Raw genomic sequence first — 25586 nt, 5'->3', positions numbered from 1 at the left:
TGTGCTTTTGCGACTCCATAAAAACGGTATTGCGCTGTCATGGATACATTTTGACGTGACGTCATTTGCGTTACACAAACAAAGTGTAAAGACGCGCTAAATATTAGCGTTACACAATAGGCGCGTTAATGGAAAATGCTACATGTACTTTTTTTTGGTTATATGATAAATAGGACAATAAATTCCTGTAAGTTTAATACTCAATTTATTGAACTCGTTCAATAAATTCAGTAATAAACTTACAATCATTCAATATCCTCTATTTATTACATGACATTTCCGCTTAAAATTGCGACTTTGTAAACGGTAATTTCGATTTTATATTTAGGTCTGATTTGCTACATTGGGACCAAATAACAGACCTGGGACATACGATAAATTTGATCCTGATCTTGATCTCTTAGTTAACACGGTACCAGAAGTGAAGTTAAAAAGATTTTTTTTTCACTTTATTACTATCATAATTATTATTATTGTTATTGTTGTTGTTGTTGTTGTTTTCAAAACTGCGAAGATTTATAATAATAAAAGCTATAATAATGTAATGATGAAAAGGTGATCAAGGGGTTTTGTAAAAGCAAATTGTTGGTTAATTATAATGATCCTGTATGTTTTGATCAATGTGGTAAACCGCACTTTAAGTGAAATTATACATATGTACATAATTACGAAAATAAAACAATTTTCAAACATCGAAGACTATCTAAAATTTCTTATTGTAAAGTTGACTTAAACTTTATAGAAAATAAATTTTTATTACCTCCCTTTATTTACATGAAATGTTAAATTTGGTAAAATGCTTTTTGGAACCTACAATATTGATAAATCTAAATCTGAGCATCATATTTATGATTTAAAACCATAAAAAAATTGTGTTACAGGATCTTTAAATGGTCACAGTCCGCAAAAACTTAGGCATATTTGTTTGATAAAATATATTCTTAAAAAATACAGTTTAAAAGATAATTGTATATGGGGAAATAGTGTAGTCAGAAATATGATGTGACAATTTGTTCAACAAACTGCGCGCTGGGCGCCGAAAGTTAGAAACATTCTTCAGTCATAAGAACTCTTTGAAGTCTGGATATATCACAAATCTATCATATAAGCTATTTGTTTTTTTTTAAGGAACAGATTACGGAATATTTATTTAAGTTGTTGAAAAGATGGCATTATTGGTATATAGGGAGTATAAGATCCCATTTTAACAATCAGTATCTATCCCATATATTGAAATTGTTGAATATAGAAATGCCTTGGCCAAAGTAAGATTGTCACCACACAAACTTAATAGCGAGTTACGAAGACATAATAATATTCCAAGGAACAAACGAGAGTGCACTTTATGTGAATTGATTGTTATAGAAGACCACAAAAAGGTATTTCACTTTATCATTAAATGTCTAAGGTATCCTTTGCTAAGAAATCAAAACTTTCCACGATACTATTAATGCAAAATGAGTATGAGAAAATTTTATTTCGTTAATGTAAATTGATCTAAGAAAAAACTTAAGATTAAGCTGTATTCTGTGATAAAGCATTTGAATTGAGAGGCAATTTATTAAAACGTCCTGGCGTGTAAGAGTTTTTTGTTGATGTTGTTGTTTTGATTTATTTGTTTTTAGGGCATACATTTTTATACAAAACTATAAATGTCACCGTTTAATACCCATTAAAACAAGTATCCATTTGATTTGTTGAGTTATATGTGAATACATGTACATGTATGTGTAATGTACATGTAGACATTTTATATATCTTGTTTCGAATTTATATTTGCTATATAAAATAATTACGTTTATACATATATATACACATGTTTTATTGTATAAAACAGTTATAGACGATTTATCTTATTGTAATATTATAACGTTTCTTTTAAGCGCCAAATGAGGTGTCTATTAACGTAGACGTCTGTTTGTATATTTACGTCATTTCCTTCAGGTATAACAATTCTGCCAAGGGAGGTAATCACTGTGAGGAGTTTGCAAATGACGAAGCTAATAAAGCGAAACATGTATTGATATCTAAAAGTGTGTTGGTTTTGATCTATTTGTCCCATCCTGTTTATTATTATAATAATTTAAAATAATAAAGCAGAAAATCAGTGAAATGAGGCTACTATAGAACTTCGTAAATTTAATAAGTGTTATATATACCTTAAATCATAAAAAGGGAAGTAAATGCTTAAAACATGTAATGTAAAGTTATTCCTCGTCTTAAAACATTCTCACATATCATATATAATTTATTAGTTATGTTAATGTCATGTGTCTTTAATACATGTATCATATGTTGTTTTTGTTTATGTAATATGGTGATGCGTTTGTTATGTTTAATCCAGGTAATAAAATGTCTGTTTTCTTCTGTTCTGATATTGTCCCCCACTTACATGTACCTAGTCCTAAATTACTCATAAATAATAAACAAACTAGCTTTTTCAACCGGAGAAATTTTTACCGATGCCATGTTATCTTGGCTTCACTACGAGAATCAAAAGAAGAGTCGAAAAATGGAATGTAAAAATTAAAAAAGAATCAACATTAGGAACATATAAAGTATTATATCGGTAGTTGTTAAACTTTTTAATGTAACCCATTATAAGCGCCTGCATATACTTAATGTCACGTAATCGAGATCATGGACGAATTCTGTACAATGCTTAATCCAATTTAAGCTGCATGTATGCCTACAGATGAGCCAAAATATTTCAAAAGTTATGTGGTATTTTTAGTATCTACTATTTGGCCCTTTTCAGCTTGGGTGGTTTCAATTTTACTTCTTAAATCTTCTTTGACTTATTTACTTTATAGAAAAAATGGATGAGAGGTGAAGTGTCTTACTGATTTTTTTTTTTTTTTTTTTTGGGGGGGGGGGGATGAAGTGTCTTGAGGGGTGAAGTGTTTTCAAAATTTGAGGGGTGAAGTATCTTGTAGTGAAGTGTCTTGCTACCCTTTTGCATATTTTGATATCTTTTTGTAACTTAAGTGGATTATAGGTTCCTTTTGAATTTTGTAAAATAATTTCTTTGAACATTACTTTTACAATATTTACTCTTGAAATTTTTTTAAAATTTTTAATGAAATAAGGATAAATTCCAGGCATACTGCTATTAAAACGTGTTTCTTTGAATTAAACACGTTTTCACCTTTCAACTTCATGAATATTTCGTGTAATAACTTCATGAATTCACGATTTCATCTTCAAGTCTCCGTGAGTGTGCGTTTAAACTCGATTATTATTTTATTTCAAACTGATGATAAATCAAGTGCATCTTTTCCAAAAATAGTATCTGTGACGTTAAACCGTAATTTATCGGGATTCCCAAACACAAGCATGGAGGGCCAGCAAAAATCTAAAAGTATTTATATCTTCTAGTGTATACTTTATATGAACTTTTATCAATCATTTTTCAATGAATAATGTTCTATTTGAGATGAAATCGCTTTAAATGAGCACATATTCTTCAGTGAAAGTTTTGAAAATTCGTTTTTCATATAAAAGTGTCATAGTGTCCGAATAGTAAATATTTCGGATTTGTTTTAATATTAATACATTTTGATAAATGTACAATTAACAAAGTATATTTGATACCAAAGACATGTACACAGCTTCGTTAAGTACATGATTTATATATTTATTATGCATTTCACAATTGTTACATGATGCAAATAAATAGATCAAGATCCAAAGCAAATATTTATCAGTAAGTTTATAATTTAAGCTGTAAATCGGGAAATACAAGACAAGAAGTATATAGCATGTATGACAATAAGAATAAATCAGTAACTCATTCAGGACAATAATCTGTTAATTTGATGCTAGAGTAACCTGCTGTACATTAGTAATTTCATGTGTCCCCAAGACAAGAAAAGAATTGATATTCAGTAAATAAATATTTATACTTAAGAAATAACATCGGCCTGAGAGGTGTATATCGACTATTTAACACCGGTTTGGAGTTTTGATGCGTAGGAATTGACGACGAAGGCCGTGGCCTGAGTGTTTAATTTTGTCGCATCAAAACGACAAAACCGGTGTTAAATAGCCGATATACACCTCTCAGGCCAATGTTATTTCGATTCTAACACGATAAAATAAGGAAAATCACTAATGTTATTTTTCAAGCGGAAATAACTTCCGGTGCCGATTTTCGTATTACGCTGTTTGATTTTCGCACCCTACTGTTGCGAAGATATAGAAATTATCAAACAAAAGAAATAATAAAAAAAAAACTTTATTTTATCAAGTTTTCAATAATAAAAACTTACGTCGAATTGTGCTTACGTCAGTGCCCCATTTATCATTCTTGTATGTATGAAATAACGTCAGCTTGTTTATGAATGAGTTGTTTACTTAGAATTACGTCATTACGCTGCTTATGGATTGGCGCCGTTTTGTCAAAATATTTATTAACTGATATGGATCTAATATGTGGCGTTAGTGTATGTGAGATATTATTTCGGTATTGTTTGAAAAGAAAACATTATACAAACTGAAAATATAAATAAAAATGCTTTTTATTGTTGCTTTAAAATGCTTTGTAAACTATACAATCGGGGGTGAAAACATAACAGCGCATATATACGAGTAGTCCCTAACCGGTGTTTATTGGCAGTTTAACACCAGTTTTTTTCCTTCTTTGTCTATAGTGACAAAATCACGTGAGTGTTAGAATGTATAATAACTTGTTTGCTGCTGTGTCAATCTCATTTGTTACTAATGTACTGTCATACATGCTTTAACATACCGTTCCATTCTTTGAATGTGAATAAGTAAAGCAGACAATTCATTTCTGATCTTATATTTTTTGAAACAAACATCACTGTCGCATTGTTAATAGTTCTTTGGACCATGTTTTGAACTTGAAGAAGGCTTAACCCATTACCCCATAAGCATTTTGTGAAAAATGGCTGTATTCATTGAAAAGTCTCCATTGCTATAAAACTATAAAAACTGCGTCAATACTAATCAAACTTGGCACAAATAGTGACTGGACCATTGCCTTTGTAACAACATGCTCAGTCTTAAATTTCCTGTTACCATGGCAACTAGGGGACATCTCAAAATTGCCAAAAATCACTATTTTGCGTTGACTTTTTCCATCAAAATTGATTTCAAAGTGCAGCCACTTCTCAATGGATTGAGATAGAGTCCAAAGGCTTTTCAGCGTTGGTTACACGTTACCTTATGATCAACCTGGGGTCATTTTTAGCCTCTCACAAGTCCAAAATTTTCTTGGCGATGAGGGGGACTACCGCCCCCCTTCAAACCCCCAAACAGAAGGTGACACATCCCCCTTCTGGCAACCCCTGATGTGTCTTTTGGATGGGGGATAGCGCCGACAAAGTGGTCACTTTTTTAAACAACATTTCTCAAACAAAAACAAGTGTTTTGGGGCCTAAATAAGGCATTTTTTCACCATTTGAGAAAGCAATAAGGGGGGAGGGGGTGAAAAAGGCGTATATATCTGGTAATGGGTTAACAGTGATATGAAGCACTTTTCAAAGATAAAATTACTGAAATATTTTGTTTAAAACAACACAGGATTGTTTTTTTCTCCTAGCAATAAAAGCTGAAGGCTGAAATAAGATGGCAAAAAATTGAGATAATTCTATCAAAGGAGATTCACCTATGGATAGCCCATTAAGCTAAAAGCTTTTTCCAATGGCGTCCATAGAAATAAAAAATACATAATAATTAAATTACAATCCTTTCCCCCCTAAAAAACTAAACAAATGTAATTAATCCAGGGCCTTTTCACTAGTTTTGGGGAAGGCGCCCTAGCCCTTTTCTTGGGGAAAAAATGCGTGATTTTCACACATTTGGGGAAAATATCATATTTTCACACATTTCGGGGGAATATCATAATTTATTAGCATATCTTTCTCCAATCACATTTAAGGTTTAACTTTACTATAGTACTAAGCTTTCTGTCCAACAGGAGTAAAAGACATTTTTTACAGATCAATTTATATTAACTCATATTTCCTATTTATAGTATTTTACATTGGTCATGTGAGGGTTCTTGGTTTGATTAAGAGGGTACATTATTATCAGTTTATTACTAGTTTATTACTGGCACTGATATGCTAGGCTCGCTATATCCGACTGTTGGGCATGTTTGTGCTACTCGGACAGATGGGCTTGATAGGGGATACATGTATTGGATTCTGTTGCACTAACAAGGTCATCAATTAATCCAATTTTTAATAAACAATTACAAACGTCACTCAATCGTATTTTCTTCTTGTTCTGTGGCATTGTTTACATTAGTGACATCGTATTGGTCACCATATTGTCGTAACAAATCATATGTGCACTAAAAATAAGGCAGCAGGGATTTCCCATGTTGTTTTTAGAAAGTTGCATAACTGGGTTATTGAATTATTAGCTTTCATTGGACAAAACAATTCTCTATTTTTAAACAAGAAAGTTTGTTTACAAGTTTTATTCTTCAGTTAAAGGGGAAATATTTACCAGAAGGGGAATTTTAGTCTGTTTTTTGGGGGAGAAAAGGTAGTAATTTGGCTCGGGGAAGTAGCCTGATACAGGCTACAGCAAAGAAGGGGAAAAAGGCCCTGTAATCTAACTAACTTTGGTCAAGATTTTGGTTGAAAAAGAAAATATAGTTATAAAAGTATGCCCTTTTTAGCTCGACTTTTTTTTTTGAAAAAAAAATAGAGGTATTGCTACAGTCAGGTCGGCGTTGCCGTTGCCGTTGCCGTCCGAAAACTTGTACCTGGATCATAACTTTTTTATTTCTTTGTGTATTGTCTTCATACTTGGCCACAACAACCCTTGGGACAAGACCTTTCAGAAGACCACACTAACCTTGACCTTCATCCATAAATGACCTTGACCTTCAAGGTTAAAAGTCCAATTTTTGCTTGTTCATGCTGTTATTGGCTGTAACTTTGTTATTTTTGAATGGATTGTCTTCAAACTTGAACATAATAATCTTTAAGGATATCCCTTAAAAATAACCAGCCAGACCTTGACCTTCACTCATAAATTACCTTGACTTTGAAGGTCAAATTATTGAAATTTTCATTTTTTTGGCTTTTATTGGCTGTAAGTTTGTTATTTTTGAATGGATTGTCCTGAAACTTGAACATAATAATCTTCAAAGATTACTGTTAAAGATATACCGAAAGACCTTGACCTTCACACATTAATGACATTGTCTTTGAAGGTCAAATTATTGAAATTTTCATTGTTTTGGCGGTCACTGACTGTAACTTTGCTATTATTGAAGGGATCAACTTCATATTATAAGAGAACATTCTTAAGGACCAGACCTTGTTGTTTATCAAACCCATCTTTGCTTGGGCTCTTAAATGACCTTGACCTTGAAGGTTAAATTACTGAATTTTCTCAGATTTGTGCATTAAATGACCATATTTAAATATTTATGGGTGTGTGTGTGTCTATATTTATATATTTACAACAACAACAACAACAATAACTAAAATTGTGTCATTGTTTCTATTTATAGAATTGCGTCAATGTTTCTATTTATAGAATTGCGTCATTGTTTCTATTTAGAGAAATTCGGTCACTGTTGTTTTTTTTTTTTATAGAAATGCGTCATTGTTTCTATTTTTAGAAATTGCGTCATAATTTCTATTTTTAGAAATTGCATCATTTTTTCTATTTTTAGATATTGCGTCATAATTTCTATTTTTAGTATTTTTAGAGATTGCATCATTTTTTCTATTATTAGAAATTGTGTCATAATTTCTATTTTTAGAAATTGCGTCATTGTTGCTATTTATAGAAATTGCGTCATTGTTTCTAATTTTAAAGATTGTGTCATTTTTTCTATTTTTAGAAATTGCGTCATAATTTCTATTTTTAGAAATTGCGTCATTGGTGCTATTTTTAGATATTGCGTCATTTTTTCTATTTTTAGAAATTGCGTCATAATTTCTATTTTTAGTATTTTTAGAGATTGCATCATTTTTTCTATTTTTAGAAATTGCGTCATAATTTCTATTTTTGGAAATTGCATCATTGGTGCTATTTTTAGAAATTGTGTCATTGTTGCTATTTTTAGAAAATGCGTCATTGTTTCTAATTTTAGAGATTGTGTCATTTTTTCTATTTTTAGAAATTGCGTCATAATTTCTATTTTTAGAAATTGCGTCATAATTTCTATTTTTAGAAATTGCGTCATTTTTTCTATTTTTAGAAATTGCGTCATAATTTCTATTTTTAGAAATTGCGTCATTGGTGCTATTTTAAGAAATTGCGTCATTTTTTCTATTTTTAGAAATTGCGTCATAATTTCTTTTTTTAGAGATTGCGTCATTTTTTCTATTTTTAGAAATTGCGTCATAATTTCTATTTTTAGAGATTGCGTCATTTTTTCTATTTTTAGAAATTGCGTCATAATTTCTATTTTTAGAAATTGCATCATTGGTGCTATTTTTAGAAATTGTGTCATTGTTGCTATTTTTAGAAAATGCGTCATTGTTTCTAATTTTAGAGATTGTGTCATTTTTTCTATATATAGAAATTGCGTCATAATTTCTATTTTTAAAAATTGCGTCATAATTTCTAATTTTAGAAATTGCTTCATTTTTTCTATTTTTAGAAATTGCGTCATTTTTTCTATTTTTAGAAATTGCGTCATAATTTCTATTTTTAGAAATTGCGTCATAATTTCTATTTTTAGAAATTGCGTCATAATTTCTATTTTTAGAAATTGCGTCATAATTTCTATTTTTAGAAATTGCGTCATTTTTTCTACTTTTAGAAATTGCGTCATAATTTCTATTTTAGATATTGCGTCATAATTTCTATTTTTAGTATTTTTAGAAATTGTCATTTTTTCTTTTTTTAGAAATTGCTTCATTTTTTCTATTTTTAGAAATTGCGTCAATTTTTCTATTTTTAGAAATTGCATCATTGTTGCTATTTTTAGAAATTGCATCACTTTTTTATTTTTAGAAATTATGTCGTTTTTTGTATTTTTAGAAATTACGTCATTTTTTCTATATTGAGAAATTGCGTCATGTTGCTATTTTAAGAAATTGCGTACTGTTGCTATTTTTAGAAATATGCTTAATGTTTCTATTCATATATATACAAAATATATAAAGAAAACTAATGTGACAAGACAGACCAACTAAATTTATAAAAAGGAAATGTTAATATATGTTCAAACCTTTCTATGTTTGCGTTAGGAAAAGTAAAAAGTCGAGCGTTGCCCCCGCCCGGCGGTGGCTCTTGTTTAAATAAACCTAGTATCACTTTCATAGACAAATATTATATCACATTGCCTAACACATTAGTAGTACACATATACATCTTCTGATAGACTTTTTTAACTTTCTAGTAGGTACTTTTTAACAGATTTTTATACCCCCCCACAACGAAGTTGTAAGGGGGGTATACTGGAATCAGCTTGTCCGGACATCTCCCTGTCCATCCGTCGGTTTTTCCTTGTCCACCCAATAACTTGAGATTCCTTTGGCCCACAGTCTTCATATTTGGCATGGAGGTTACTCACGATTAGTAGATGACCCCTATTGATTTTAGGGTCACTGGGTCAAAGGTCACTGTCACAGGGGCCTTGACTTTAAAAAGCTTGTCCGCCCAATAACTTAAGATTCCTTTGGCCAACAGTCTTCATATTTGGCATGGATGTTAGTCATGATTAGTAGATGACCCCTATTGATTTTGAGGTCACTGGGTCAAAGGTCAAGGTCACAGGGGCTTTGACTAATAAAACCATGTCCGCCCAATAACTTGAGATTCCTTTGGCCCACAGTCTTCATATTTGGCATGGAGGTTAGTCATGATAACGGACGTCTCCCCGTCTGTCCGTCGGTTTTTCCTTGTCCGCCCAATAACTTGAGATTCCTTTGGCCCACAGTCTTTATATTTGGCATGGAGGTTAGTCATGATAACGGACGTCTCCCCGTCTGTCCGTCGGTTTTTCCTTGTCCGCCCAATAACTTGAGATTCCTTTGGCCCACAGTCTTCATATTTGGCATGAATGTTAGTCATGATAACGGACGTTCTCCCCGTCTGTCCGTCGGTTTTTTCCTTGTCCGCCCAATAACTTGAGATTCCTTTGGCCCACAGTCTTCATATTTGGCATGGAGGTTAGTCATGATAACGGACGTCTCCCCGTCCGTCCGTCGGTTTTTCCTTGTCCGCCCAATAACTTGAGATTCCTTTGGCCCACAGTCTTCATATTTGGCATGAATGTTAGTCATGATAACGGACGTCTCCCCGTCTGTCCCGTCGGTTTTTCCTTGTCCGCCCAATAACTTGAGATTCCTTTGGCCCACAGTCTTCATATTTTGGCATGAATGTTAGTCATGATAACGGACGTCTCCCCGTCTGTCCGTCGGTTTTTCCTTGTCCGCCCAATAACTTGAGATTCCTTTGGCCCACAGTCTTCATATTTGGCATGGAGGTTAGTCATGATAACGGACGTCTCCCCGTCTGTCCGTCGGTTTTTCCTTGTCCGCCCAATAACTTGAGATTCCTTTGGCCCACAGTCTTCATATTTGGCATGGAGGTTAGTCATGATTACGGACGTCTCCCCGTCCGTCCGTCGGTTTTTCCTTGTCCGCCCAATAACTTTGAGATTCCTTTGGCCCACAGTCTTCATATTTGGCATGGAGGTTAATCATGATTACGGACGTCTCCCTGTCCGTCCGTCGGTTTTTCCTTGTCCGCCCAATAACTTGAGATTCCTTTGGCCCACAGTCTTCATATTTGGCATGAATGTTAGTCATGATAACGGACGTCTCCCCGTCTGTCCGTCGGTTTTTCCTTGTCCGCCCAATAACTTGAGATTCCTTTGGCCCACAGTCTTCATATTTGGCATGAATGTTAGTCATGATAACGGACGTCTCCCCGTCTGTCCGTCGGTTTTTCCTTGTCCGCCCAATAACTTGAGATTCCCTTTGGCCCACAGTCTTCATATTTGGCATGGAGGTTAGTCATGATAACGGACGTCTCCCCGTCTGTCCGTCGGTTTTTCCTTGTCCGCCCAATAACTTGAGATTCCTTTGGCCCCACAGTCTTCATATTTGGCATGGAGGTTAGTCATGATTACGGACTTCTCCCCCGTCCGTCCGTCGGTTTTTCCTTGTCCGCCCAATAACTTGAGATTCCTTTGGCCACAGTCTTCATATTTGGCATGGAGGTTAATCATGATTACGGACGTCTCCCCGTCCGTCCGTCGGTTTTTCCTTGTCCGCCCAATAACTTGAGATTCCTTTGGCCCACAGTCTTCATATTTGGCATGGAGGTTAGTCATGATTAGTAGATGACCCCTATTGATTTTGGGGTCACTGGGTCAAAGATCAAGGTCACAGGGGCCTTGACTTTAAAAAGCTTGTCTGCCCAATAACTTAAGCCTATTGATTTTGGGGTCACTGGGTCAAAGGTCAAGGTCACAGGGGCCTTGACTAAAAAAACTTGATTCTAAAATTTTCACATTTGAAGCATGGAGAATACATATCTTAGCAATGCACTGGCTTAGTAACCTCAGATTTGGCAGGGTGGTTGTCCTTGAGTTCTAAATGGCCACTGTTGATTCTGACAAAGTGGTATGCGGGGGTATTTACGCCATGACAGTGGCAGTTCTAGTTTAATTTGTACAAAATTATAAATTGATTTTATATATTCTGGCAGATCATTCCAGTCTTTAAATTAGTTTAATTCCATTATAAAAAAGGTCTGTTTCATCACAGAATTACACTGGGGGACAATAAAATTAAATTTGCTTGATCTAATAGTCAGACAGTTTTTATATTATCTCTGTCCCTTTTTGGACTTATTTTCAGTGATAAAAACTGCTCAGATATATTTATATTGACACATTATGATAAACAGATTTATTTCCTTATATTTCTATAATGAATTTACTGTTGCTTGTGAAGACCTAACATTCATGCACCTAAAGTGCAGATTCATACCTCAGATACCTATAATTATCAATTTATCACATAGATTTTACAAATCTGCTATTATCACAAATTACAAAGGTTGCTAGTTCAATCCTAAGAATAGCACAAAATTTCTCTTCTATAACCTTTTTTTATGCCCCCACAATGTGGGAGCATATAGCATTGCACTTGTCTGTCCGTCCGTCAGTCTGTCCGTCCGTACGTCCCCAAATCTTGTGAACGCAACTCCTCTTAAACTGGATGGCAGATTTTGCTTAAACTTACAGGGATGAACAACCTTAATGTGTAGATGGTAGTAAAGGAAGGAATTTTTGCTAGGACCAAATTTAACAGAATTATGGCCCTTTGTTGATTTTTTCACTAGATACTAGATCCAATAACGTTACATTGATACAATGTATAGTACTAGTATCATAAGTATGAAAGCTCTATAGTGTGTAACCTTCATTTACCTTTTACATCACCCCTTTGGATGTGCAGACTCCACCCACTCTTTATTATGGACGTCTCTGATGGCACTTCCTAAATTATGGAATCCAAATGTATGCATTCACCAGTTATTGTGCATTGATTTATTTTATATAATAAACTTTGTCAGAAAATATAATATATTCATATAAGGTTCTTGTCAAAAGTAGTGATAAGCACAAGGAAATAAATGATTCCATTATTTGTATTGTGATGAATATTGTAACTGGTAGTAATTTAAGCAAGCTATCACATACATGTGCCACTTTTGTAGCTCTATATAGAAACATTATTGCATGGCAGTTCATATACATGTATTTTGATGCAAAGCCATTTGCATTAAACAAACATAGTATATGTTAAATTTAATGTTACACTATAAAGGTGTCAATGAAAAAGTGATTCTCAGTTCTTATTTTAGATATGTGATAAATCAGGGCCTTTTTTCACAGGTTGGGGAAGCAGCCCTGCCCTTAATTTTGGGGACAAATTACACATTATATTGCAAAAGGGGAAGAAAAAAATTTGATGTAAATTCAATTTGGGGGAAAACTGCATGATTTTATTCTTTGGGGAAGCAGCCCTATATCGGCCCCTGCTATAGAACGAAAAAAAAGCCCTGTAAATAGATTATTATTTACTTTCATGTGTGTCGATTTGGTACACTTATTGAAATTGTTGAATAAACTCAGTATTGAACCTACACTCATTCAAAATCCCTTATGCATTGTACATGTAGTGAGGTACATGTACTTACTACCACATTATACTGGGTTTATGATAAATTATCACATTCCTTTATTTCTGTTCAAGTAGTGTTGTTGTCATGTTAAACACAATTCAACTCACTGCATTGTACATGTTTTTGTTTGTTGATAGAAGACCGCAAGAAGCCTCAGGTGAATGAAGAAGATCTTCTAACAGTTCCTGAAGGCTGGAAGGATCCAGGGATTACTAAAGAGGATAATCCACATGGAGTTCTTGCAGAAAGCTCATTTGCAACATTGTTTCCCAAGTACAGGGAAAAATACCTACAAGAGTGCTGGCCCTTGGTGAAGAAAGCACTAGCTGATTATGTAAGCATAGGAAAATATTTAACATTATTTGTCTTCATCTTCATCAATTCATGTCTTATAGATTGATGACATCACTCTTTATTGAACCCTTAAAGGGTATAAAAATATTTGTATAAAATTTATAAATGGCAAAATTTATGTATTTATTTTATAACTTTACAATAGGCTACATGATTAATATTGCTTAAAATATGTTAAAACCTATGTAACCAGAACAGGCAAGGATCTGAGCTGTTCATCAATCTCTATTTAGTACATTGTACCGGTACTCATTTTGAAATTTTCCCTGAAAATGATGAATGGTATTGTCCATATTGAAAGGTTGACAAGACTATTTAAACTATTATTGTATGGGTGAAAGTATTCTTGAATATTTTTCTTGTTTTTAGTTACTTTGTCTTAAAATGTTTACATACAAATAAAGGACAGAGCTTTTTGCTAAAATCATGATTGTTTTGGCCATAAAACTTAATTATGATCACTGAATGTTCTGTATTTATTGTTTTGTTATTTTAAATAGTAGTTTTAATTTGTAGCATTTGAAGGCAGAGTTGGATCTAGTTGAAGGTTCTATGACAGTAAGCACCACTAGGAAGACATGGGACCCTTACATTATTATCAAAGCTAGAGATCTTCTTAAATTGTTGGCTAGAAGTGTTCCATATGAACAGGTTTGTATACATACATGACGTTAACACTTCAAATAGTAATTGAGGGGTGGCAGGTTCAATTTCAATTTTAAACAACATGTGATCCTAATGGTCAACTTATACAGAATGACAAATATTGTCAACGAGAAAAGAAAGAAAATATTTTACCGCCCATGATATAAACGACCAATGAAAAATTGTTATGCCAATATGATGCATAAATAAATTTAGACCAATGAAAAGATGTTTTGTATAGGTCAAATCATTCAACCTGATAATTAAGTTATTTTTAGATCAAAATAAACAACATAGTGAAAAAAAGTCTAGATTAAAGAAGTGTATTGATAGAACTAGTGTTGGTTTGTCACTAAAATGAACTTTTATCCATAATGAAATGATAAAGTAATTGCTACAATAGACTTACTTAGTATATGCCAGAATTGCTTATAACTACAAGCAAATGGAAATTGTATTCTTTGTTGACAGGTTGTTGTATTAGAAAGTAAAATTTTATACTTTTATAAATAATTTTAAATAAACATTTTAGTGGCATTGAGTCCTCATCTGTAGGTAGTCTTTAAAACAAAAAATAAACCTACACTTCAACTTTTAAATAACAAATATATATTTAAAGTTTGTGTACATAACTTTGTTTTGTTTCAATTAGTTTTATATATTTAAAATATTCTCATTATCTATGTTTTAACAGGCTGTACGAGTTTTGGAGGACAATGTTTTCTGTGATATAATAAAAGTAGGAACTCTAGTCAGGAATCGAGAGAGGTTTGTGAAGAGGCGACAGAGACTGATTGGACCAAATGGTTCCACATTAAAGGTGTGACAGTTTACAGTCATATAAGTTCCTTCTTAATTGATGATTCGCAAATTATCAGAAGATTTTTATACATTTTAGAAGTTGTAAATTTTATACTTGTAGATTTTTCTTTGATCTTCATTTTGAAGAGGGATTGTTTGGGTGCCTGTTATTAAGCAAGTTGTCTGCCCATCAACATATGGTTATTGATTTGTGATATACTGTGTTCATGACTTTATATTCAAGACAGTAGATTTTCATTTGTAAATTATTACAGAATCTTAAGCTATTTTAGAATCAAGTTTAGTTATAGACTTAAATAAACATACAAATGTTTCCGGGATATATTGTGTATTAAAGATAGTAATAATAGGTGTTGTGGAGTTATAAGTTTGTTGTTGTAGAGGTAGCATAAACAACAAACAGTAGAAATTCTCTTTTATTAAACTACTAATGCATACCATGTACATGTATACTTAAGTTAGTTCAGCCTGTGTCAGTTACACAAATAATTTTACTGATAGATTTGTATGTTGATCAAATGTCATCTTTTTATGACAAGTATTGTATTATATATTGTAACATACGAGGGTTGTCCCAAAAGTCCGTGACAAATCTTACAGATGGTTCATTATTAACGGCAATAGATATTAATTCACACATATAACCTATAAGTTTATTATTTTACAGTACAAAAATCATTTACAAAATATCTACTCGAGTTACTTTAAAATTTTCAATATTAACAACATTTGTTTGAAAATTGGCCATACCTTCATGAATATATCCGCATAGTGTCCACCTCAAACATATTTATGAAAAACATTTAAAACAAATAAATATTTTCAATTCTTTATGAAGTAGTAGAATTATTTGCCGATTTGTAATGTATTTTTAAAACAACATGTAACATTAACTAAATTAGTATACTAAACTATGATGCTAAATAATCATGTTTTATATTAATCTTAATTAAGGCGTGTTCCTTATAATTGATACACCTTAAACCATTTGTGTTTATTTTTTGTTGAAGTTTTGACAGATATATTTTATGTTTTAGTTACTTTGTATCTTTATTGGGTGATATTAACACATGTAACATAAGATGCATGCCTGTAATTATAATTATGCTTTAAGAAAAAATCATATGTTATTGTGTGTGTATGGAAATATGCATGACATTTAATATTATGATTTATTATTTGAGGTGAAGCTCAGTACGCCTACAATATTTTAATCAACAGATTTTGCGTGTTCTTTCAGTAAACATCCTACTTATAAAAAGCACTGAAATATTTCAAGCTAGTATATAAACAAACTTTAAAGGTCAAGGTCTTTTGAGAAAGTTGTGGGAAATTTGCTGTGCTTGATTCATCATTTATGTTGAAATATATGATTGATGATTAGATTATGTAGATTATGTAGATGAATTTGCACTCAATGCATGATATATGCACATTTACTATGATATCATAATGTGAATAACTGCCTTTTATGTAATGTTATTGTGGGTGTTAATTTTTTTATGGTATGTAAAATTACCTTTCTGTATGTTTATGAGATCTAGCATTTGGTGCATGATATAGGTACATGTCCAATAACTCAGGTTTTATATGATATATCATAACTTGAATTACTGAAAAACCATTTGTATTTTTTATGTGTTAAGTAGATATTTTATATTTATTAATTGCATTTCCCCCCCCCCCCCCATTTGTTTCTTAGCACTGTATATCGTTCTTAACATATATGGCCCGCCTACTTACTTTAGATATTTTCTTTTACATTCTTTTCTAGCTCATACTAAAATTATAACAAAAAGATGTATTTACAAATTCTCGACAGCTAAAGCTGCATTTTGTGCCTTACTGTGTAGATGTCCCCTCATTAAGCAAAGACTACATACATGTATACATACAGAACAATTAAAGGATGATGTTTTTTTTTTTTTTGGTGGTGTTAAATAGTTTTCTTTTAAGGAAGTAATTAGAAATAAATTACAAATAAACCTTTTGTAATCTTAAAAACCTAACCAATGGGAATTTCATAAACACATTACATTCTAATTTTTATCAAAATATGAAGACACCTGTACAGTAAGTTAATTTCCATATTTTGTTGTTATTATTTTCAGGCAATAGAGTTACTAACAAATTGTTATGTGCTGGTGCAAGGTAACACAGTGTCAACTCTTGGTCCATACAGAGGTATTAAAGAGGTAAGATATAATTTTATATACACACATGTATACTGGAAACATTGTATTAGTGTGCTATTCTTATGGTTTGTATGGTAGGGCTGGGGCAATTAATCAAAATGAAAAATCTATTATATAATTTTGTAATCTCCCGGGCCTAGAGGGCAAGTGTGAATTCAACTTTATGCAGATACACTAGTGATGCATTCCATCAGAATGGCACATGTAATTTATCTTTTATAATATACATTGTGTGGAATGTGTTAAGAAAATGTGGAAGCCTGCAGGGATTATTTTTCCATGTAAATAAATGAAAGAAACTTCAATACACACTTCAGACTTATGGTGTAACAACAAGTGCAGTACAAGATGTGGAAAACGGTAATATTTCCACATTTCTTTAGTTGAAAATGGCCATATCTTCATCAGAAAACAACAAAAATTCATATGTATAGGTATATAAAGAATATTTTTTCTAAAAAAAAAAATTAAAATTACTGTAGCCTTGATAGCAAATCTATGTTTTATATTTTAGGTTAGAAATATTGTGATAGACACTATGAAGAATGTTCATCCTATATATAATATCAAGGTAAGTTCTCACCCTGTTATGGGCTGTTCATTGCCGAGTGGTCAAGGTCATTGACTTCAAGCCACTTGCCCTCTACGCTGTGGGTTTGAATCCGGCAGGGACTTAGGATTCTTTCATGTGAGGAAGCTATCAAACAAGCTTCTGGAACATGAGTGGTTCTACTCAGATGCACGTTATTGCCTGAAATAATGCACAGAAGGGCACCTGAGGTGTTCCTCCACTTGCAAAGCTGGAACGTCACAATATGACCTATACTGTGTTGGTGCAATGAATTACTATGAATACTTGTATGTATCTGAAAGGACAGTATATAATTTGTTGTAATATATCAAGGTTTTTTTTGTGAGAAAATTGAATTGTCAAAAAATATCCAGTCTGATTTTAATTTTTTCTATATAATTTTCATCTAATTTGAAACAACTTGACTTGTTAACATTGATGAAAAAACAACCATTGAAGTTGTGACTTAAATAGGTAATCATACATGATTGTTAAAAGTGTATGACAAAATACAAGTATTGCTAATCAACACTGAATAAGAGACCAAGTGTTGTTCAGCTTCCTTATTTTGTGTTGAAGCTGATGTGTCAGATCCCAAATAATTAACATACTGTTGTATATTATTGCTTGAAACAAATTAGACTTCACATTCCTTTGATCGGTTGTGTTATTTTTAAAGAATGTTTAATTTTTCTCCTTCAGACATTAATGATAAAAAGAGAATTGGCAAAAGATCCACAATTAAAGGATGAAAATTGGGACAGATTTTTACCAAAATTTAAATCAAAGAATATCAGTAAACGAAAACAACCCAAGAAAAAGCGAGACAAGAAAGTATACACACCATTCCCACCTCCACAACCAGAGAGCAAGGTAAATATATACTAATCTTACCTCCACATGTAAAGAGTAGTAATCTCCAGCTAGCTTATGGAACATCGGTGGTTCTACTCAGGTGCCCGTTTGTGCCTGAAATAATGCACAGAAGGGCATCTGAGGTCTTCGTCCACTAGTAAAGCTGGAACATGGCCAAATGACCTATACTGTGTCGGTTTTACGTAAAACCAAATCAAACAAACAAATAAAGAGTAGTAATCAAATGATTGCTCACTGCATGGGTTCAAACCCCGTCAGGAGCAAGTCGTTGTTTCCTTGAGCAAGAAACTTAACACTCATTTGTCAGTACTGTTTGGTTCCAAGAACAGATTCCAAAGTGTATAATTAAGCTTATAGTTTCCTACACAGTCAAACTAAAATAAATTAATTAAATTAAAATAACTTGGCACTTTGCCCAGAAAAACTCATTTTGATGTCTTTTTATAGTAACATACATCAAGTTCTGTTACCTCTTTTTCAGTACAAAATGTACTTCAGTAATCATTTTTTTTTAAAAATATATCCTGATGAAGGTCTTGAAAGACCGAACCGGTAGATCCTAGAATAAATCAGTTACAAACCATCCTGATGTTTGATGTGTATTCTCTCCTTCTCTTGATTTACTTGTTAAAATAAATTAAGTATAAACCAAAGAGTAGATTATTTATTAACAAATCTCTTAAAGATATTTCATTTCATAATTAATACAAAGATGCTTATGAATCAGAAAAATCCTGCTCTTTAATAAGATTCGAACTTGTGCCTTCTATTCTAACATGCAAAGAGAAAAGAAGACAGTGCTCTACACCACTGAGCCTTAAAGGAATTGTGTTGGGTACAAACAACACATGTTCTATAGCCGTGTTGAACTTTATATAAATCTTTATGTTACTAGGTTGACAAGGAGCTTGAAACAGGAGAATATTTCCTTAAAGAAACAGAAAGAAAATCAAAGAAGAAAGCTGAGAAAAGGGTAAGAAACTGAAATCATAACATCTATTAAAGGGAGATAATGATCAAAGTAAAGTCAATGTTTAAATATTGTCTTATGTAACAATGAAACATAGCAATGTATAGCTTAATTAGCTTTTGACATGAATTACAGAAATGTGAAGATGATCAGTGGTCTAAAGAAACTTATTTAATTTAGATTCAAATAATTATTTTTTTACACAGATTCTGAAATACATCCATGTAAAAGAAAATGTATTTACATACATGTATTTCACTGTTTGAAGAAAAAATAGGAAAAAATATTGATTCCTGCAGTTTTGTAAATTGAAAGATAAAATTAGATCTTTCAACAGATGAAGATTTCCCTGATGTCAGTTAGTTTTGTATCAATAATGTCTGACCAGTCACACAGTCATGCATATATTTTGATGTTCTATAAACATAACATTAAGACGCATCAATGAAAAATGTTTCTTTATCACTTAAGATTTATTTTTGGTATGTGATGAATAGAATATTGAATTCGTGTAAGTTTATTACTAAATTTATTGAACTCGTTCATTCATGTATTATTAAACATATAAATACTGTCTGTATATGTAAACATATAAATACTGTCTATATATGTAATTAAACATATAAATACTGTTTATATATGTAATTAAACATATAAATACTGTTTATATAAGTAATTAAACATATAAATACTGTCTATATATGTAATTAAACATATAAATACTGTTTATATATGTAATTAAACATATAAATACTGTCTATATTATATGTAATTAAACATATAAATACTGTCTATATATGTAATTAAACATATAAATACTGTCTATATATGTAATTAAACATATAAATACTGTCTATATATGTAATTAAACATATAAATACTGTCTATATATGTAATTAAACATATAAATACTGTCTATATATGTAATTAAACATATAAATACTGTCTGTATATGTAATTAAACATATAACTACTGTGTATATATATGTATTGTTGTATATACAGGAGAAGGAGAAAGAGGCTATAGAGAATAGAAAGAAAAAGAGAGCACAATCATTTGTACCACCAGAGGAGAACACTGTGGTTGCTAAGAAACGGAAGATAGATGATACAGGAGTTGATGTAGAAAATCTCAAAAAGAAAATTAACAAAGCTCAGGTACATTGTACAGGTTTCATTTGCTCGTTTTATTGTCATTTTTTTCACAACAGTATTTTTAAATCTTTTTTAAACATGCTTGCTGAGAAGGATTGTTAAACATTACACCTCAAAATATCTGAATGGGCTTGTCCATCTAAGAATCTGGACAAAACCATTCATCAGTTTTATGGCAAGGTTTAAAATAACAAGAGCGATCAGTGATCACATGTGTCGCCTCATGATGGCCAATTTCATGTTGGGACATGTTTTGTGACAGACGGAGCAGTGATCGGAGTAGAAGCGACATAAATTCCTGTAAAGTTAGGATGAAATTGCCCCAGTAGTTTATGAGGAGTAGTGGGGACAAGTTTTGTGACAGACAGATGGACAGACAGTGCACAACTACACTTGGTACTGATCATTCCTGTAAAATTTGGATAAATTTGCACCAGTAGTTTATGAGGAGTAGTCCGGACAAGCTTTTGTGTATCTGGCAACACACAGAAAAAAACACCTTTTTATCAAAGGGCCATAACTCGGCCAAAATCATTCAACCGGAAAACCCGTGCAATATGCTCAAGGACTTGAGCTACAGATCAATCCTGTAAAGTTTCATTGAAATTGCATTAGTGGTATAAGAGAAGTAGTCCGGACAAACTTTAAAAATAAAAATTATTAAAGGGCCATAACTCTTACAAAATCATTGAACCGGAAAATGCTGACAATATGCACAACTAGACTTGGTACTGATCATTCCTGTAAAGTTTGGATGAAATTGCACCAGTAGTTTATGAGGAGTAGTCTGGATAAGTTTTGTGACAGACGGACAGACGACGGAGAAGTGATCCCTATATGTCGCCACTACTCCGTAGAGGCGACACAAAAACTGACTCAAGAGTTTCAATGCAGACCATGTTAAAATAAAACAACTGTGCAGGCCAATATCAGTTCTAATATGTTAATATGACAAATTTAAAGGGTTTTGTGCGTCTCACAGTCAATTTCAAGGAAATCTATTGCATATCAATTTAATATATGTTTTATCATTTCAGAAAAGGAAATCAGTCGGTGGTGACAAAACGTGAACGGATAATGCACCAGTAAAATATGGACTGAATGAATGAGGAGCTTATTTGTTTTCATATTTGGGAATGAATAACTAATTAGTGACACAAGACATGTAAAGTTCTGATGTAGACAATCAGAAACTAAAAGACCGGTGTTTAAACTGTGTTTCATTCATGAATGAAATATTTAACCTTTCACCTGCTGAAAATGTTTGTAATGGATTTGCTTTGTTTAGAAATTAGAACAGCCTGTTCAAGGCTTAAGGAATTGTGTTATCTAGATTCCTGCTGGTGCTTGTAATAATGCATGGAGAGGCAGCCGAGTGTTCCTCCATCAACAAAGCTGACAAGGTTGTCATATAACTTTAGTGTCAGAGAGACTTAAAACCAAGTTTTGGCAGGTTAATGGTTAAACAAAGTAATTTACATCAGAGAGAAAAGTTTCTATAATATTAACAGCATTGAAAGTTAATCTTTTGACTATTATAGTACATGTAGGCTAATTTCAGCTTATAGAAGTTCATTCATTGAAGATAAAGACTATTTATGTGTCACATGTTTGTAGACAGTTTGTATTTGAACTTGAAAATTGTCAAGAAGATGCAGATATTTTTGGTCAGTGAATGTAGTGAAGGCAATACTGACATCATTGTGTAAATATTAGTTACTTTATGTGTATATACCAATTAAAAACATGAAAATCTTTGTAAATTAAAGATGAAAATAAAAAGTGAAAATCTGCACTTTTCTCAATACATCATCTTTGTTAAAGCCTGAATCTATGTTTGGTGTCAAATATATGTAGTAATAACCTTACATATACCTAGTGTTAAAAAAAAGGTTGAAGGTTCTCTTCAATTATTGCATGTTAATCACACTTTAACCTCTTTTATCCAATAAAATAAATTAATTGGTTTGTGATATCAATTTTGCACAGGGAATCTTGACTAAATGACTTTTACTAAGCTGGCAGCTGATGTTAAGACACTCAAGTTATTTAGTTTGGCAGCCCAAAAATGCTGCATTCAAAATTTACAACTTAATACTACAAAAGGGGCAAACTGGATACAACATTTTGCCTCACATCATGTAACAAGTGTACAGAATGATAAAATCTGCTGTAAGACTATCAAGCTTCAACTCATTCAATATTTACTTATAATAAATTAACAACACATTACATTTTGTCCATAATTTTTATTATCATAAAATGACAAAAAAATCACCACAGACAAATCTTATCAGATTAAATAATGTAAGTTACATATAATACTTCAAACTTTTTTTTACTGCCAGGATACAAAACAATAACTACAAAAGAAAAATGGTACATATAGTAGTCTGTGTACAGAAGTGGTTTAAAATACCATATCACATAAGATATTTGTTCATTTGTGTTTGCTAAACTCTAACATACTGGGACCTACAGTGCTTGAGTTACCTGTCTAGAGCCGGGCAAGCCTGTATATCCGTGTATATACTGTTGGCTGAATATCATTAAATTTTCAGTTTTATATCCCAAAAATAAATAATAGACTGTCACAGTTCTACAATTGAATGGTTAAAGCACATCAGTTGAATTTTTAATCTTTCATGACAAATATTAATACAGGTACTGAAATACTTCAGATTTTACACTAGACAATAAAAGTTCCAGATTTTTATGTTCACAAATAAAATCATCGCAACTTTATTAATGCGAGGTCAGTGTATTTAACACAGTTAATATGTTTAGTACATTTAAAAGTGTAATGATTTATGCTTCAAAAATAATTCTGAAAATAATCACAAATTATTACAACATGAAACTTAAGCAACATTTTCCTTAATAAAAAATCACATTAATGATTCAGTTGGATTTCATAAGAAATGGGAAGCAAGGCAACAGCACCTTGTCCCAATCTTTTCAATTATTAACTAATCATACAAATTTCATTTCAAAATATGATGAATGATTATATGCTGCCTCAACTGTAAAATTAAATTTTTCTGACACAAAATTAGTCTGTAAAGGAAATCTGTCCTGTCCAAAATCTGTTACTGAACAACAAAGTTTGATTATGAATATATTTACCTATATGGTCAATTAAGGGGTCAATTAATTTGTGCACTAATTTACAAAGAATAAAGTTCTTGTACAGTGGTTTGTTGAGTTTAGATGGAAAGGCCAAAATTAAAGCTGTCCACAGACAGACCAACATTATGACCTCTAAGACTCCCATCTGGGCTACATCATACCACCTTCAATAAAAAAGAATGATAAAGGTATATAGTAGATTCATGTTTAACTTATGAAACCAAGACATAATTTTCACCTTATGCCATAAAAACAAAAGTGTCGGTTACAAATGGAAAATGTTTGATATTGATGCTGATTACTTTTGATGGAAATTACAACAACAACAACAAAAGATGTGATAGTTTGGTGTACAAATGTATCAATAAGAAAGAAAACAAACTTCTATGTACACTGTTTATGCTCATTTAAAAGAAAAATTATGGAAATGCACAATTCATTTATGAAACCTTATTATATAATTACATACATATCAATTTGCACCTATCAAGTATTGGGGAGTTTCTATCAAAACAATTACATTAGATGTGAAGTTTTCTGATGAAAATACAGGTATGATCATTAAATGTAAGAAATGAATCTGACCAGATCAAATTTTCCCTTATTTCACACTACTCATTGCTTGATTTGTCACATATTCATCTTGACTTAATATTTTACCATGAATTAAGCCTTATTTATGTTAATATCCTTGTTTTGTTTCTAATGCTCTAATTTTCTTTACTTGTTATAAAACAATATACATATACAGAAAATCTTCTACAAACATTCTATCAATTTAACAGATCACATCTCAAAAATTAACAAGAGCACCGCTAGGCGGAGCATTATATGCCCGAAAGTATTTTTTTTTTTAGTAAGGATGACCTTAACCGTTAACCTTTTGACTCCAAAATCAATAGGGGTCTTCTACCCAATATGGACAATCATCCTATGAAGTTTGAACATTGTGGGCCAAATGGAACTTAACATATGCTCCGGCAAATGTTTTCAGTATCAAGGTAATAGTGACCTTCACCTTTGACCTTTTGACCCCAAAATCAACAGGGGTCTTCTACCTAATATGGACAATCATCCTATGAAGTTTGAACATTGTGGGTCAAATGGAACTTAAGTTATGCATGGAAACATATTTTTCAGTATCCATGTAATAGTGACCTTCACCTTTGACCTTGTGACCCCAAAATCAATAGGGGTCTTCTACCCAATATGGACAATCATCCTATGAAGTTTGAAAATTGTGGGTCGAATGGAACTTAAGCTATGCTCTGGAAACTGTTTTCAGTTATAAGGTAATAGTGACCTTGACCTTTGACCTTTTGACCCCAAAATCAATAGGGGTCTTCTACCCAATATGGACAATCATCCTATGTAGTTTGAACATTGTGGGCCAATTGGAACTTAAGTTATGCTCCGGAAACTGTTTTCAGTATCAAGGTCATAGTGACCTTGACCTTTGACCTTGTGACCCCAAAATCAATAGGGGTCTTCTTCCCAATATGGACAATCATCCTATGAAGTTTGAACATTGTGGGTCGAATGGAACTTAAGTTATGCTCTGGAAACTGTTTTCAGTTATAAGGTAATAGTGACCTTGACCTTTGACCTTTTGACCCCAAAATCAATAGGGGTCTTCTACCCAATATGGACAATCATCCTATGAAGTTTGAACATTGTGGGCCAATTGGAACTTAAGTTATGCTCCGGAAACTGTTTTCAGTAT

At 32.2% G+C, this 25586-nt stretch overlaps 1 protein-coding gene across 1 annotated transcript; it reads left to right on the top strand.

Moving 5' to 3' along the window:
* The first annotated feature begins 3239 nt into the window (after positions 1-3239).
* Positions 3240-22527, top strand: LOC132725058 (KRR1 small subunit processome component homolog). Its single transcript, XM_060710053.1, has 10 exons — positions 3240-3361; positions 13284-13480; positions 14017-14151; positions 14840-14965; positions 17079-17162; positions 17677-17733; positions 18436-18606; positions 19505-19582; positions 20585-20737; positions 21772-22527. The coding sequence occupies exons 1-10, from the start codon at positions 3337-3339 to the stop codon at positions 21802-21804; spliced, it is 1059 nt and encodes a 352-aa protein (XP_060566036.1). The 5' UTR covers positions 3240-3336; the 3' UTR covers positions 21805-22527.
* The last annotated feature ends 3059 nt before the right edge of the window (positions 22528-25586 follow it).

Source organism: Ruditapes philippinarum, unplaced genomic scaffold (genome assembly GCF_026571515.1).
Source record: "Ruditapes philippinarum isolate M1 unplaced genomic scaffold, ASM2657151v2 ctg813_1_1_1_1, whole genome shotgun sequence".
Taxonomy (NCBI): domain Eukaryota; kingdom Metazoa; phylum Mollusca; class Bivalvia; order Venerida; family Veneridae; genus Ruditapes; species Ruditapes philippinarum.
Note: the sequence above shows the minus strand (reverse complement) of the source record. Positions and strands in the feature narration are given on the sequence as shown.

Bases quoted from the DNA above. Each gene is read 5' to 3' on its own strand.
- LOC132725058 (XM_060710053.1), top strand. From the start codon at position 3,337: ATGGAGGGCCAGCAAAAATCTAAAA. The intron at 14,152-14,839 runs GTTTGTATACAT...ATGTTTTAACAG, and splicing joins GAAGTGTTCCATATGAACAG to GCTGTACGAGTTTTGGAGGA. The intron at 17,163-17,676 runs GTAAGATATAAT...TTTATATTTTAG, and splicing joins CATACAGAGGTATTAAAGAG to GTTAGAAATATTGTGATAGA.